General features: G+C 48.0%; 1 protein-coding gene across 7 annotated transcripts in view; it reads left to right on the forward strand.

Moving 5' to 3' along the window:
- The window catches only part of pik3cd (phosphatidylinositol-4,5-bisphosphate 3-kinase, catalytic subunit delta), a 199609-nt gene that overhangs the window by 117240 nt on the left and 66725 nt on the right, over positions 1-15644 (forward strand). For 6 of the 7 annotated variants that reach the window (XM_041206084.1, XM_041206083.1, XM_041206082.1 and 3 more), the window contains 2 exons: positions 3786-3965; positions 6009-6164. In XM_041206084.1, the coding sequence (XP_041062018.1) occupies positions 3786-3965; positions 6009-6164 (336 nt within the window). The remainder of the gene's footprint in view (positions 1-3785; positions 3966-6008; positions 6165-15644) is intronic. The other variant, XM_041206088.1, reaches the window with a different exon arrangement.

The following is a 15644-nucleotide window of genomic DNA, read 5'->3' on the forward strand; positions in this document are numbered from 1 at the left end:
GCACAGCCATCAGTTTCAGATTCAATTGTCAATGCATCTGATAAAAGCATTGCCAACATATAATGTCTCGATAGTAACTGGAAGATTTAACTGGCCTAGAAACTGCATGATGTTGAATCCTTATGGGTGTGGAACAGTCACCTGAGTGTCCTGTACAATGGTTGGTGTGTGTGTAAAACCCTTCAAATCATTGTTCTATGCTGAATAATGACCCACCATTCAATGTTGCATCAAAACCTACTTTCTAGAATTTCGTAATGATACGATTGGCAAAAGCGGAATGTAACTGAACAGACCAGATGCAATTTTAGGTTTGGTTTCCTGTCGCGTTTTAGCTGGCTGAACTCTGCCAGTGGGGGGGGAGCCAGAGGGGACTTCCACTTGACCTAAGAACCCTGAGGGGTTGAAAAACTAGCCAGAACTCTAGGATGAATAGGGAAAGACCACTTCATCTAATTAGGGAGTCAGTTAAGACTATTATAAAAGGAGAAACGACGCAAAGGATTACAGAAGTACAGAATATGTCGCCAAAGAAATAGTCAAGACAAGGACCATTGGTCTATTTGAGGGTGAAGGGATAAGCATTTGGAATGAAGGACGTTAGAGGGCTGTGAGGAAAGGTTAAGGTAATGAGATTAATGCTGGTGGTGCACAAAGTTCTCAGTTCAAGTCCAGTTCCAGAAACATGGGGAAAAATTATCCCCCCCGTTGGGGGGGGGATTTGCGGGAGTGAGCGTGGGCATGGGTGGGCATGCCTCCAATCGGTGCTGCCATTTTATGTGGGGTGGGCCAATTAAGGCCCACACAGCGTGATGTCCGCGAGGAAGCACTATGCGCTCTCTGTGTGGGTGGGGGGGAGGGGATTCCCTCAGCCGGGAGTGCGGTCTTTCACACATGCTCGCGGAAGAGCGCACAGATCTCCCTGAGGCTAAGTGCAGCCTCAGGGAGATTGGCTCCAAATTAAAATTAGCAATAAAAATGATAGAAAAATTTCCCTGACACGTCCATCACTTTAACTGAAACCTTTATTAAAAATTTAAATGCCCTCATGAAACCTCACCCTGCCCGTGGATGAAGTTTTCAGGCTTTTTCCGAAGCCCCCCAAGGCTCCCGGCCTGTCCGCCAGCCTTAAGGTTGGACGGGCAGGTCCATTAATGATTTTAATTAGTTTTTCAATGGCCTCAATAGGTCGTTGACAGGTCGGCGGGTGCACAGCTGACCCGGCTACCCTGAAAATGGAAAGGACGCAGGGTGAAGTCGGGAGTTCCACCCGACGCCATCCCCTGACATTTTAGGTGTCAGTGAGAGGGCCCCGCCACCCCCCCCCCACCCCTCCACTTGCTGACCGGCAGATCCTGCTCACGATTATAAACTCTAGGCTGATACTCCCTCCAGTGTAGAACTGAGGGAGTGCTGCACTGTTGGAGATGCCATTTTTTTAGATGAGACATTAAGCAGAGGCCCTGGCTGCTCTCTCGAGTGGAGGTGAAAGATTCCATAGGAAGATCTGCCAGGTTTGAAGTGAAGCAGTGCAATTATCCCCAGTGTCCTGACCCAATATTTATCCCTCGAGCAGCATCACTGAAACAAACTATCTGGACGTTGTAATATTGTGTTTGTGCTGCCTTGCCTTGGCGCACATTGGTTGCCACGTTCCCTACTTTACTACACTAACTGCCTTTCAAAACGGCTTTACTGGCTGGAAAACACTTTGGGACATTCTGAGGGTATGAGGGGTGCTATGTAAATGCAAGTTCCTCCTTTCTCTCCTTAATATGGTAAGACGCCAATTGGAAACATGATGGGCTGATTGGCATCCATCAGTGCATCAAACTTCAATGTTGCTATAATTCCCGATGGTTACCCAGTGAGTTCCGCAGTAAAAGTGTGCATCTGGGATGTAAACTTAGCAACAGAACTGGCCTGGCTCTGGGTCCTTTATGGTTGAATAAGCATTTGGTGCTTGTTCCTTGAGATCAGTTGGGGGGGTGGGGGGTCAATGAAACAATTAATTGCTTCTCACGACAGGGAGCTGAATTTGAACGCCGATAGGTTAGAAAAAAATGGCAGAATCAGGGCTATCATGTTGCAGCCCTGTTCCGGAATCTGGACCTCCCTTTGAACACAGCTTCACACTGAAAGCCCTGACTTGACCCCATGCACAATGGTCACTTGGGAGAGATACCGGAAGGTGTTCGGAGCCTCTGGAGCCATTCCAGGCAGAGTCAACAGTTTAGTGGAAGCAGAAGATAGGGAGAAAGTTGACCCATTAAAAAAAAAATCACCCTCCTGTCCAACTGTGGGAATACTGTGTTGGGGATAACGGCAGTTAACAAAGAAAAAAATACTGAGGCTTTAATCACTGCAGTTCCACACCACAATCAAAATGAACACTCTCACCTATCAAAGGGAAATTTTTTTCTCTTGCTTTTTACTCAGTCTTTACTTCAGTGAGCACCAGCTGTGCAAAAGAGGTGGGAGGGAGGGGATGTGCGGGGGTGGGGGTGAACCAGACTTGTCACAGCTGAAGGGAGGGACGTTATATAATATGGCTTCTTTACACAGTGACGTTTTTGAAAGATCTAAATTAAGGTCTCATCACTTGCTTTAGTGTGTAATTTCCTCTGCCCCTGTAATGGATAAACACAGAGTTAAATCTAGCCTGGGGTGTAGTGCAGTATGTGAAACATAGCCCAGCTTGAACTGTGTGCACTGTTCCTCCAAGAATGCACCGGCAACAGAACCAAAATCATGAGTTACAGATGCAAACAGTGGGAGACTCTGTCCTGACCCCTCTCTCCCTGACTTCATTGAGACCTGGTTTTACACTGTACAGACCTGGAGTTCAGAGCATCACTGTGAATACTTTCAATAGGTAGGTATTCCCTAGTGAGTAACTCACCCACTGACTCCCCCAAAGCCTGACCCCCATCCACAAGGCACAAATCAGGAGTGTGATGGAATACTCCCCGCTTGCCTGGATGAGTGCAGCTCCAACAACACTGAAGAAGCTCAACACCATCCAGGACGAGGCCCACTTGATTGGCATCCCATTCGCGACCTTTAATATTCACTCCCTCTAATGCCAGCACACAGTGACAGCAGTGTGTGTACCATCTACAGGATGCACTGCAGTAGCTCACCCAAGGCTCCTTCAACAACACCTTCCAAACCCACAACCTCTACCACCTAGACGGACAAGGGAAGCAGGCGCAAGGGAACACCACCACCTGGAAGTTCCCCTCCAAACCACTCACCATCCTGACTTGGAAATATATCGCTGTTCCTTCACTGTCGCTGGGTCAAAATCCAGGAACTCCCTCCCTAACAGCACTGCGGGTGTACCTACACCACATGGACTGCAGCTGTTCAAGATGGCAGCTCACCAGCTTCTCGAGGGTGATTAAGGATGCAAATTAAATTCTGGCCCAGCTGACAGCGGAGGATGTGGGATGTCCACATCCCGTGAATGAATAAAAATAAATGCACAGCTCAGAACAGGCCATTCTGCCCAACCAGTCCATGCCAGCATTAACACTCCACTTAACCCTCACCCCATCTTTCCTTATCTAATTATAGCAGTGTAACCCTCTTGCCTTCTCCAGCTTGTGATTTTCCAGCTTCCCCTTAAATATATCTAGCATATTCACTTCAACCAGTTTCTCTGGTAACGAGTTCCACATTCTCACCATTCTCTGGATAAAGAACGTTTGAAAACTGCTTTGTCTGCTTCAGCTAACTGATGCTTATTAACTGATGCTTATTGGGTTTTTTTTTAACCCCAGGAAAGTTTCAGCTTCCAAATTTCCTCCCAAGCACCTCCTGCACTTCTAATGAAATTGGCAGTGAAGAAAAAAGCTACTGTTTTCCGACATAAGATAGTTGAAGACCCAGAAGATTACACCCTTCAAGTGAATGGGACAGAAGAATATATCTATGGAAACTACCCACTTGGTCGGTTTAAGGTGAACTGCTCTGCCTTTTTCTCCCCATTTGGATCTTGCGTACCGTCCATTTTATTTTGTTTTGATCTGGCGCTCCCAGTGCCAGTGTTTCTGTCAGTGAGTCCTGGGCATTTGTTCAGTCCTCAGTGAGGCTGAATGCCCGACGCTATCAGAGGAAGTAGTTGGCTTTATGGTGCTCCAGTCTCGACACTTCATGAAGAGCAGCTCCTATCATTTGACTACTAAAGTTGCAAAAAAAAAAGGCGATCTTATTGAAACAAGTAAGATTCTGAGGGGGTTTGACAGGGTAGACACTGAGAGGTTGTTTCCTCTTCTGGGGGAGCCTAGACTGAGGGGGCACAGTTTCAGAATAAGGGGCCTCCCATTTAAGGTGGAGATGACGTGGAGATTGCTTCTCTCAAAGGGTCGTTAGTCTATGGAATTCTCTTCCCCAGGGAGCAGTGGAGGCCAGACCTCTGGAAAAAATTCAAGGCTGAGTTTGAGAGATTTTTGGTTGACAGAGGAGTTGAGGGTTAGGGGGAGGCAGACAAGAAAGTGGAGTTAAGTCCACAATCAAATTATTGAAATGCAGAGTAGGCTTGATGGGCTGAATGACCTACCCCTGCTTCTACTTCTTAAGATCACATGTCCTTAAATATTAGAGCTGCTTTTGCGCAGTTTGTAAAAAGAAACTATATTTTGGGTCTTAAAGCTTAACAGTAGGATTGGAATAGCGTATAAGATATCTATAGTTAGTGTGCACTCGTTTATGAATTATGCAGCCAAATAGCTCGAACAGTTGAATCCCAACCAGAGGATCATGAGTTGGATTTTCAGGGAAACAAACTTGCTTCAGTTCGTCCGTTTCAATCGGTGCTATTAATTTGTAATGTCGCCTTGTGCCATTCAACTCGGGATAGTGGCCTAAGACATGCCTGAGTGATCGTGAAACAGCATCAGTGACAGTTGTGAGGGTCTCTATGATCCAGATCACACAACCCGCCTGTCTGGAGGCAGACAGAAGATAAAGGTTGCAAACCTTTTGTGACAGGAGGGCAGTGGAAGGAATGGAGAGCTGTAATTTGAGGATATTTGCCATTGTTTTAGCAAATATTGAAATAAAATGAATATGTTATACCCTCCAACTGCTTAACGTGCCAACAGAGTACCTCCCCCAGATATACCAAATGGAATTTTAAATTTTTGAGTATTTGAATGTGTAAACCAAAATTATGCTGAGAGGGGAGACCTTCTGCTGTCGGGCTAAACTGTTCTGAAGAATAGTTTTTAATTTCTTTTACCTTATTGTTTTATTTAGTTCATGGAACCTGGGCATCCAGCATTATTGCCCATCCCTAATTGCCCTTGAGAAGGTGGTGGTGAGCTGTCTTTTTGAACCACTGCAGTCCATGTGGTGTAGGTACACCTACAGTGCTGTTAGGAAGAGAGTTCCAAGATTTTGACACAGTGATATATTTCCAAGTCAGGATGGTGTGGAGGGGTAGGCTTGGAGGGGAACTCCCAGGTGGTGGTGTTCCCATGCATCTGCTGCCCTTGTCCTTCTAGATGGTAGAGGTCATGGGTTTAAAAGGTGCTGCCTAAGGAGCCTTGGTAAGTTGCTGCAGTGCATCTTGTAGATGGTACACACTGCTGCCACTGTGCGCTGGTGGTGGACGGAGTGAATGTTTGTGGTTGGGGTGCCATGAAGTGGTTTGCTTTGTCCTAGATGGTGTCGAGCTTCTCGAGTGTTGTTGGAGCTGTACTCATCCAGGCAACTGGAGAATATTCCTTCACACTCCTGACTTGTGCCTTGTAGATGGTGGACAGGCTTTGGGGAGGCAGGAGGTGAGTTACTCACCACAGGATTCCCAACCCAAGACCTACTGTTTGCTATAAAAGCCAACAACATCAACTCTTAAGATGATTGCTTATTCACTGTTTTGATTTGTGACTTTATGTTTATTCATGAAATGATTCCAAGGACAATCTGCTTCAAAATGTTTAACTGTGATGTACTTTAACAAGTTACCAGCACCAATGTGCTCTATATTTTTCTTTCTCCAGTATATCGGTAATTGTATGTCCGGTAACCTAACTCCACATTTGACAATGGTCCATAATTCCACAATCAAGACCTGCCAAGAGGAGCAGTCCAATAGCATGGGCCAAATTACAAAGAGCCGTTCTCACTCCAAACCACCACCACTTCCAATTAAAAAGGTAAGGAACCCAGACTGACCATTGCCTCTGGAGCTGTCTAAATGGATAGGGGTGAGTTTGATTATCCAGTGTAATTAGATTCTAAGCATAGCACACCATGATAATGACCAGGGGAAAATTATATTTGGTGAAATGTCTAATCAGTAACCCGATTGCTTATTTTTATGTGTAGTCCAGAACTGGATCAGATTTTATTATTATCCCAGATGCTCAAGTAATTTTGTTGACAGCGCTGCGGCCCAGGGAGACTTGTAATGTGGCTCACGACAAGTATAGCCCAATTGTCTACTGTATTCACGCTGCTGGTCATTATCCTGCTCTTTGTGGACTGCTGAATTTGTCCACATAGTCCTTTACCAGTAACCCATTGGTTGTAAAGCAGTTTAGAATGTCCCAAGCATGTGAAAGATGTTTCATATTAATTACAAGTTCCTCCTTTTGCTGTAAACTCTGGATCTTTTGACCTAATTACACAGGCGGTCCCAAAAGAGGGGCTGATACGGGGATGTGTTAACATGCTCAAAGCCTTGAAACATTTAGCACAGCTCAAACATCACATCTAATTGCAAGCAAGATACGCTTATGATGCAGCAAAGCTAGTGTTTGACTGGCACCATGAACTGAAACCGTGGAGTAGCCCCACTTAGATGTAATTAAGTATATAAGATTATCCCATTGACCTTGCAAATGCACCTTATCTAGAGCTGCAAACAAGGTATGTACTCCACTCAGCAGGATAAAGGTGTTGGAATCCATCCCAGAGTTAATGCCTGTCATTTTTTATAATTGGGATTTTCCAGTATCAACCCTTCATTCATTTGAAGGAAATAAACCTTTTATGGTGAAATAAAATCAAGATTTAGTTTCAGCAGACATTGCGCTGTCCCAGGAAACTTGATTGATTGACAAAGGAAATCCGTATCTTTTATGGATTATACAAAGAAAGACATGGGAGCTACAGATTGAAACCAGGACATTCAGCTCAACCAGTCCCTCCTGGCCTTCTCCCTCCAAAGCTGTCCAAATTTTGATGAATGTTACTTGCCCTAGAATTTCCGCATCATATTATGCAGCTTGTAGATGTCTGTTCAATATTTCTGTTATTGTTTAAATGGTATAAATTTGACACATTCAAATTGAGCAAAGATTCCTGCGGTAAAGTGATGAATATTAATCTAGCAGTGCCATGCGACGCTAACCAACCCAGCCCTGTTTTCGACCAATTTGGTCCTGTATTGTTGAGTTTGCGTAGAATTTGCATTGGAAACCTTTTCTCGAATTAATTATGGAGCTGTAAGTTCAAGTATTTAAAATGCTACAGATGTGTTGCTTAGATTGGTAATCTCAAATCAGGTTGCAAAAGGAGAATGAAAGATTAGATTGCACAGTTTTGAATGACCTTATAAAACACGAAAAAGGTTGCACTGTGGTAAGCAAGCCAAAATTGCAGGAAATATCTCGTTGTAGTGACCACAGTAACTTGGAGTTCAAGGTACAGCTCTATACTTTAGGGCCTTCACAGTTTGAAACAATGCTGCACCAATACATGACACAGAAGTCCTGTAGTATTCTAACATTCATAGTTAAAAATAGACTGTGGTAAGTGCTGTGTGTGGTTAATAGTATTCGAGATGCTAATCAGAAATACAGTGATAGAAACAAATCTTACACAAAAGAGTACCTGAATGTAGTAAATTTAAACATGACCAGGCTCTGCTGATTATAAAATTTACATAGGCAGGTAACGTTATTTGTTTTTTTCTTTAGGTAGTTCTGTCTTGAAAGAGGTAAAAAGAACATTGGTTCTAGTGACAATTGACTTAGCATATTCTATAATTACCATCAATGAAGCTACCCCCCTTAAACCTGTTACCGTATCTTCCTATTCGGCCTGGCTTCTGTCTAACCCTTCTTTACCAAAAGCTGTCAACACTTTATCTTTAAAGTAAAATGTATCTTGTACATTCAATCCCTCGTCTATGCTGGGTTAACTTATATCAGCTTGGACTCGGGGAGAGAGTCACTGAAGTTATCTTTCTTGTTCCTGTGAAGGGGCTACCCTTCACTACCCTTCCACCCCCGTGCTATTGGTTGGCGCCCTTGCTAATCGCATTGAAGGACGTAAATAGACTTGGCTGTAATATTTCCAGAAACTGAATCCCATTAACATTCGGAGTCGTAAGTGAACATTGGCTGAATGAGCGAGCACGGAGAAAGAATGGTTCCTGTAATGTCGCTTCCCCCAATAATTAGTCAGCCCCTTCAGCAGATAGGAATGGGAGTGAAGTAAAGGTTTTCAGCTGCAAGGAACTACACCAAGCAGTAGATGAATGTGTTATAACATTGACAAAAATGGTGAAGCATTTGGAACCTTTTTGTCAGTGGTTTAATGCTGAATCTTTGCTGAAAACATTTTCCCTCCTTTCTCGCCCTCCTTGACCTTGCAAATGGATCCTATCTAGAGCTGCAAACAAGGTAATACTCCACTCAGCAGGATAAAGTTTTGAAATCCATCCCAGAATTACTGCCTGCCACTTTTTAAATTGAATGCTTGGGCTTTTCCAGCAACAACCTCTCATTGATTTGAAGAAAATTAACTTTTTATGGAGGAAAAAAACAAAATTTACTTTCAGCAGAAATTGTGCTGTCCCAGTAAACTTGGTTGATTGACACAGAAAATCTGTATCTCTTGTGAATGCTGGTGTGTGTGTGTGTGTGTGAGTGCTACACGTGCTGGTGTGTGTATATGCTACAGATGCTGGTGTGTGTGTGCACTCTACAATTGCTTGTGCGTGTGCGCGCTACAGGTGCTTGTGTGTGTGTGAGTGCTGCAGGTGCTACTGTGTGTGTGTGAGTGTTACAGCTGCTGGTATGCACGTCAGTGTGTGTGTGTTCTATCGGTATGTGTGTGTGAGTGCTACAGATTCTAGTGTGTGTGCGCTACAGGTGTTTGTGTGTGTGTGTATGTGTGAGTGCCACAGGTGCTGGAGTGTCTGAGTGCTACACGTGTTGGTGTGCGCGAGTGCCAGGCGTGCTGGTGTGTGCATGTCCGTGTGTGTGTGTGTGTGTGTGTGTGTGTGTGTGTGTGTGCGCTACAGGTGCTGGCGTGCGTGCGTGTGTGTGTGTGAATGTGCTATAGATGCTGGCGTGTGTGTGAGTGCCACAGGTGCTGGCATGTGTGAGAGAGCGCTATAGGTGCTGGTGTGTGTGAGAGCGCTATAGGTGCTGGTGTTTGTGAGAGAGAGCACTATAGGTGCTGGTGTGTGTGAGAGAGAGCGCTATAAGTGCTGGTGTGTGTGAGAGCGTTATAGGTGCTGGTGTGTGTGAGAGCGCTATAGGTGCTGGTGTGTGTGTGTGTGAGAGCGCTATAGGTGCTGTTGTGTGTGAGAGAGAGCGCTATAGGTGCTGGTGTGTGTGAGGGAGAGCACTATAGGTGCTGGTGTGTGTGAGAGCACTATAGGTGCTGGTGTGTGTGAGAGCACTATAGGTGCTGGTGTGTGTGAGAGAGAGCACTATAGGTGCTGGTGTGTGTGAGAGCACTATAGGTGCTGGTGTGTGTGAGAGTGAGCGCTGTAGGTGCTGTTGTGTGTGAGAGAGAGCGCTATAGGTGCTGGTGTGTGTGAGAGTGAGCGCTATAGGTGCTGGTGTGTGTGAGAGCACTATAGGTGCTGGTGTGTGTGAGAGAGAGCACTATAGGTGCTGGTGTGTGTGAGAGCACTATAGGTGCTGGTGTGTGAGAGAGAGCACTATAGGTGCTGGTGTGTGTGAGAGAGAGCACGATAGGTGCTGGTGTGTGTGAGAGCACTATAGGTGCTGGTTTGTGTGTGAGAGAGCGCTATAGGTGCTGGTGTGTGTGAGAGCACTATAGGTGCTGGTTTGTGTGGGAGAGAGCGCTATAGGTGCTGGTGTGTGAGAGAGAGCACTATAGGTGCTGGTGTGTGTGAGAGAGAGCGCTATAGGTGCTGGTGTGTGTGAGAGAGAGCACTATAGGTGCTGGTGTGTGTGAGAGCACAATAGGTGCTGGTTTGTGTGAGAGAGAGCGCTATAGGTGCTGGTGTGTGTGAGAGCACTATAGGTGCTGGTTTGTGTGAGAGAGAGCACTATAGGTGCTGGTGTGTGTGAGAGCAGTATAGGTGCTGGTGTGTGTGAGAGAGAGCACTATAGGTGCTGGTGTGTGAGAGCGCTATAGGTGCTAGTGTCTGTGAGAGCGCTATAGGTGCTGGTGTGTGTGAGAGCGCTATAGGTGCTGGTGTGTGTGAGAGAGAGCTATAGGTGCTGGTGTGTGTGAAAGCGCTATAGGTGCAGGTGTGTGTGAGAGCGCTATAGGTGCTGGTGTGTGTGAGAGCGCTATAGGTGCTGGTGTGTGAGAGAGAGAGCGCTATAGGTGCTGGTGTGTGTGCGAGCGCTATAGGTGCTGGTGTGTGTGAGAGCGCTATAGGTGCTGGCGTGTGTGAGAGCGCTATAGGTGCTGGTGTGTGTGAGAGCGCTATAGGTGCTGGTGTGTGTGAGAGAGAGCGCTATAGGTGCTGGTGTGTGTGAGAGCGCTATAGGTGCTGGTGTGTGTGAGAGCCCTATAGGTGCTGGTGTGTGTGAGAGAGAGCGCTATAGGTGCTGGTGTGTGTGAGCGCTATAGGTGCTGGTGTGTGTGAGAGCACTATAGGTGCTGGAGTGTATGAGAGAGAGCGCTATAGGTGCTGGTGTGTATGAGAGTGAGCTCTATAGGTGCTGGTGTGTATGAGAGCGAGCGCTATAGGTGCTGGTGTGAGTGGGAGCGCTATAGGTGCTGGTGTGTGTGAGAGGACTATAGGTGCTGGTGTGTGTGAGTGCGCTATAGGTGCTGGTGTGTGTGAGAGCTCTATAGGTGCTGGTGTGTGTGAGAGAGAGCGCTATAGGTGCTGGTGTGTGTGAGAGCTCTATAGGTGCTGGTGTGTGTGAGAGAGAGCGCTATATGTGCTGGTGTGTGTGAGAGAGAGCGCTATAGGTGCTGGTGCGTGTGAGAGCGCTTTAGGTGCTGGTGTGTGTGAGAGAGAGCGCTATAGGTGCTGGTGTGTGTGAGCGCTATAGGTGCTGGTGTGTGTGAGAGCACTATAGGTGCTGGAGTGTGTGAGAGAGAGCGCTATAGGTGCTGGTGTGTATGAGAGCGAGCGCTATAGGTGCTGGTGTGTATGAGAGCGAGCGCTATAGGTGCTGGTGTGTGTGAGAGCGCTATAGGTGGTGGTGTGTGTGAGAGCGCTATAGGTGGTGGTGTGTGTGAGAGCGCTATAGGTGGTGGTGTGTGTGAGAGCGCTATAGGTGGTGGTGTGTGTGAGAGCGCTATAGGTGCTGGTGTGTGTTAGAACGCTTTAGGTGCTGGTGTGTGTGAGAGAGAGCGCTATAGGTGCTAGTGTGTGTGAGAGAGCGCTATAGGTGCTGGTGTGTGTGAGAGAGAGTGCTATAGGTGCTGGTGTGTGTGAGAGAGAGCGCTATAGGTGCTGGTGTGTGTGAGAGCGCTATAGGTGCTGGTGTGTGTGAGAGCACTATAGGTGCTGGTGTGTGTGAGAGAGAGCGCTATGGTGCTGGTGTGTGTGAGAGAGAGCACTATAGGTGCTGGTGTGTGTGAGAGCACTATAGGTGCTGGGGTGTGTGAGAGAGAGCACTATAGGTGCTGGTGTGTGTGAGAGAGAGCACTATAGGTGCTGGTGTGTGTGAGAGAGAGCACTATAGGTGCTGTTGTGTGCGAGAGCGCTATAGGTGCTGGTGTGTGTGAGAGAGAGCACTATAGGTGCTGGTGTGTGTGAGAGAGCGCTATAGGTGCTGGTGTGTGTGAGAGAGAGCACTCTATAGGTGCTGATGTGTGTATGAGAGAGAGGGCTATAGGTGCTGGTGTGTGTGAGAGAGAGCGCTATAGGTGCTGGTGTGTGTGAGAGAGCGCTGTAGGTGCTGGTGTGTGTGAGAGAGAGCGCTATAGGTGCTGGTGTGTGTGTGAGCACTATAGGTGCTGGTGTGTGTGAGAGCACTATTGGTGCTGGTGTGTGTGTGTGAGCACTATAGGTGCTGATGTGTGTGAGAGAGAGCGCTATAGGTGCTGGTGTGTGTGTGAGCGCTATAGGTGCTGGTGTGTGTGAGAGCGCTATAGGTGCTGGTGTATGTGAGAGAGAGCGCTATAGGTGCTGGTGTGTGTGTGAGCACTATAGGTGCTGTTGTGTGTGTGAGCGCTATAGGTGCTGTTGTGTGTGAGAGAGAGCGCTATATGTGCTGTTGTGTGTGAGAGAGAGCACTATAGGTGCTGGTGTGTGTGAGAGCGCTATAGGTGCTGGTGTGTGTGAGAGCACTATAGGTGCTCGTGTGTGTGAGAGAGAGACCTGTAGGTGCTGGTGTGTGTGAGAGAGACCGCTATAGGTGCTGGTGTGTGTGAGAGCGCTATAGGTGCTCGTGTGTGTGAGAGAGAGACCTGTAGGTGCTGGTGTGTGTGAGAGCACTATAGGTGCTGGTGTGTGTGAGAGAGAGCGCTATACGTGCTGGTGTGTGTGAGAGCACTATAGGTGCTGGTGTGTGTGAGAGCACTATAGGTGCTGGTGGGTGTGAGAGAGAGCACTATAGGTGCTGGTGTGTGAGAGCACTATAGGTGCTGGTATGTGTCTGAGCACTATAGGTGCTGGTGTGTGCGAGAGAGAGCGCTATAGGTGCTGGTGTATGTGAGGGAGAGCAGTATAGGTGCTGGTGTGTGTGAGAGCGCTATAGGTGCTTGTGTGTGTGAGAGAGAGCGCTATAGGTGCTGGTGTGTGTGAGAGCGCTATAGGTGCTGGTGTGTGTGTGAGCACTAGAGGTGCTGGTGTGTGTGAGCACTATAGGTGCTGGTGTGTGTGAGAGAGAGCGCTATAGGTGCTGGTGTGTGTGAGAGAGAGCGCTATAGGTGCTGGTGTGTGTGAGAGAGAGCGCTATAGGTGCTGGTGTGTGTGTGAGCACTATAGGTGCTGGTGTGTGTGAGAGAGAGCACTATAGGTGATGGTGTGTGTGAGAGGACTATAGGTGCTGGTGTGTGTGAGAGCACTATAGGTGCTGGTGTGTGTGAGAGCGCTATAGGTGCTGGTGTGTGTTAGAACGCTTTAGGTGCTGGTGTGTGTGAGAGAGAGCACTATAGGTGCTGGCGTGTGTGAGAGAGAGCGCTATAGGTGCTGGTGTGAGTGAGAGAGAGCGCTATAGGTGCTGGTGTGTGTGAGAGAGAGCGCTATAGGTGCTGGTGTGTGTGAGAGAGAGCGCTATAGGTGCTGGTGTGTATGAGAGAGAGCGCTATAGGTGCTGGTGTGTGTGAGAGAGATCGCTATAGGTGCTGGTGTGTGTGAGAGCGCTATAGGTGCTGGTGTGTGTGAGAGCACTATAGGTGCTGGTGTGTGTGAGAGAGATCGCTATATGTGCTGGTGTGTGTGAGAGAGAGCACTATAGGTGCTGCTGTGTGTGAGAGCGTTATAGGTGCTGGTGTGTGTGAGAGAGAGCACTATAGGTGCTGGTGTGTGTCAGAACGCTATAGGTGCTGGTGTGTGTGAGCGCGCTAAGGTGCTGGTGTGCGTGAGAGCGCTATAGGTGCTGGTGTGTGTGAGAGCGCTATAGGTGCTGGTGTGTGTGAGAGCACTACAGGTACAAGCAAGCTTCAGGAAGTAAGGATGAGAGCAATTCAGATTTAATTTTTTTTGCCCTTTCAGAGGCATTTGCTTTAATGCCACTTCCTTTGTGCTTTCTTTGCTTCTTTATAATTCAGCATTACAGTATTACTATTATACACAGGCCCTAAAATCAGCTGGGGAGAGAACAAAGCTCTGCTGTTGGAGCTGCTCTTAGTTACACAAAACTCCGAGTAAAGATATCACATGCTGTTTACTCACTGACCTTCCAGATAGATTGGAAACAGCAATATTCTTTTTTTCGACTCGTCCGTGGTGTGTGAGTGTCGCTGGCAGGGCCAGCATTTATTGCCCATCCTCAGTTGGCCTTGAGAAGTTGGCGCTGAGCATGTGACACTTTCCCCTCGCCTCGCGTCTGAGAGGGAGGAATTTCATTTGCTGACTGAGCGGACGGGGACGGCTTCACTCAGGTCAGGTTTCTCCCAGGCCGGGCCGCTGTGCCTCTTCGCTCTGGGAGTGCCAGGGGGGTGGATTCCAGCGGCTTGGGGGCCGAGAGCCTGTCAACCGGGACGGATTTTATTCTTTTTATTTTCCTCCTCTTCGACTGCTTCAATTTCAGAAAGTAGAAAGGAGCCAATTGGCAGGAACTCAACCAACAAGGACCTAGTAATAAGGAGCAAGAGGCCTTTGCGGTGCAGTGGATCACGTCCCTGCCTGTAGGCCGAAAACTCCGGGTTGGAATCCCCCTCCAGGACTTAATGGTCTCGGCAGGGGACAGGACAGGCTGATTATCAACCTGTAAGTCCTTCCAATATTGTCTCTGGCAGGTGGCGAGTGGGGGGCAGCGTGTCCTGGTCAGCCTGTTAACTGCAGCGCAAAAGCCTCTCTGCGTTAAATGACCCCCCCCCCACCCCTGCGCTCAAGCTCTGGCCACAGTCTCCGTGTCAAGCCTCCTCGCTTCAGCGGACCCTCCCAGAGGAAATAAGGGGGAAGGAGGTTAAATCACGCAGGCCCCGCAATCGGCGTTGCGGATAGATGAAATTTTATCAAGACGGCAAAAGTGGGTGTTGAGCAACAAGATTAAGGGGGAGTTGAGCCCCTCTCGTTATGTTGGGGGGCAAAGAATCTGGGCCAGGTTTTCGCTACTGAGGCAGGTAGCTGAAGCTGGGAAATTTCTCGACTCCCCGCAGACCTGCCTTGGTTTTAAGGGTCCCGCCCCACCCAATTTTCGTCCCAGGGAGGCAGGGGTGGGGATAACGTTGGGTCCGTCTGCTCTGGAAGCAGAGTGCGGGTGGCCAATTGGGATGCAGGCGAGTGTCTAGACGGGCTGGCTGGGGACCACCATCAACACCCCTTTGTCCTTTTGTCTATGACATCTTTGGCAATCTCTTCTTGGCCTCCACCTATCACTTGCCCCCTATTGAGCTCTCCTGTCCCACCCACTTCTACCAGTTTATATTTCATCTCATTTCTATATGTCTTAGTTCTGATGAAGGGTCTTTCAGACTCGAAACGTTAAGTGTATCCCTCTCCACAGATGCTGTCAGACCTGCTCAGTTTTTCCAAGTATTTTTGTTTCAGTTCCCTGGGACTTTGCTCCAGTTGTTTTAGAAACTCTAGGACCCTCCAGCCCTCAATCCTCACACCCTCCCTGAATCCTCACACCCTCCCTCAATCCTCACACCCTCCCTCCATCCTCACGCCCTCCCTCAATCCTCACACCCTCCCTCAATCCTCACACCCTCCCTCAATCCTCACACCCTCCCTGAATCCTCACACCCTCCCTCCATCCTCAAGCCCTCCCTCCATCCTCAAGCCCTCCCTCCATCCTCACACCCTCCCTCAATCCTCACACCCTCCCTCAATCCTCACACCCACCCTC

Source organism: Carcharodon carcharias, chromosome 15 (genome assembly GCF_017639515.1).
Source record: "Carcharodon carcharias isolate sCarCar2 chromosome 15, sCarCar2.pri, whole genome shotgun sequence".
NCBI classification, from domain to species: domain Eukaryota; kingdom Metazoa; phylum Chordata; class Chondrichthyes; order Lamniformes; family Lamnidae; genus Carcharodon; species Carcharodon carcharias.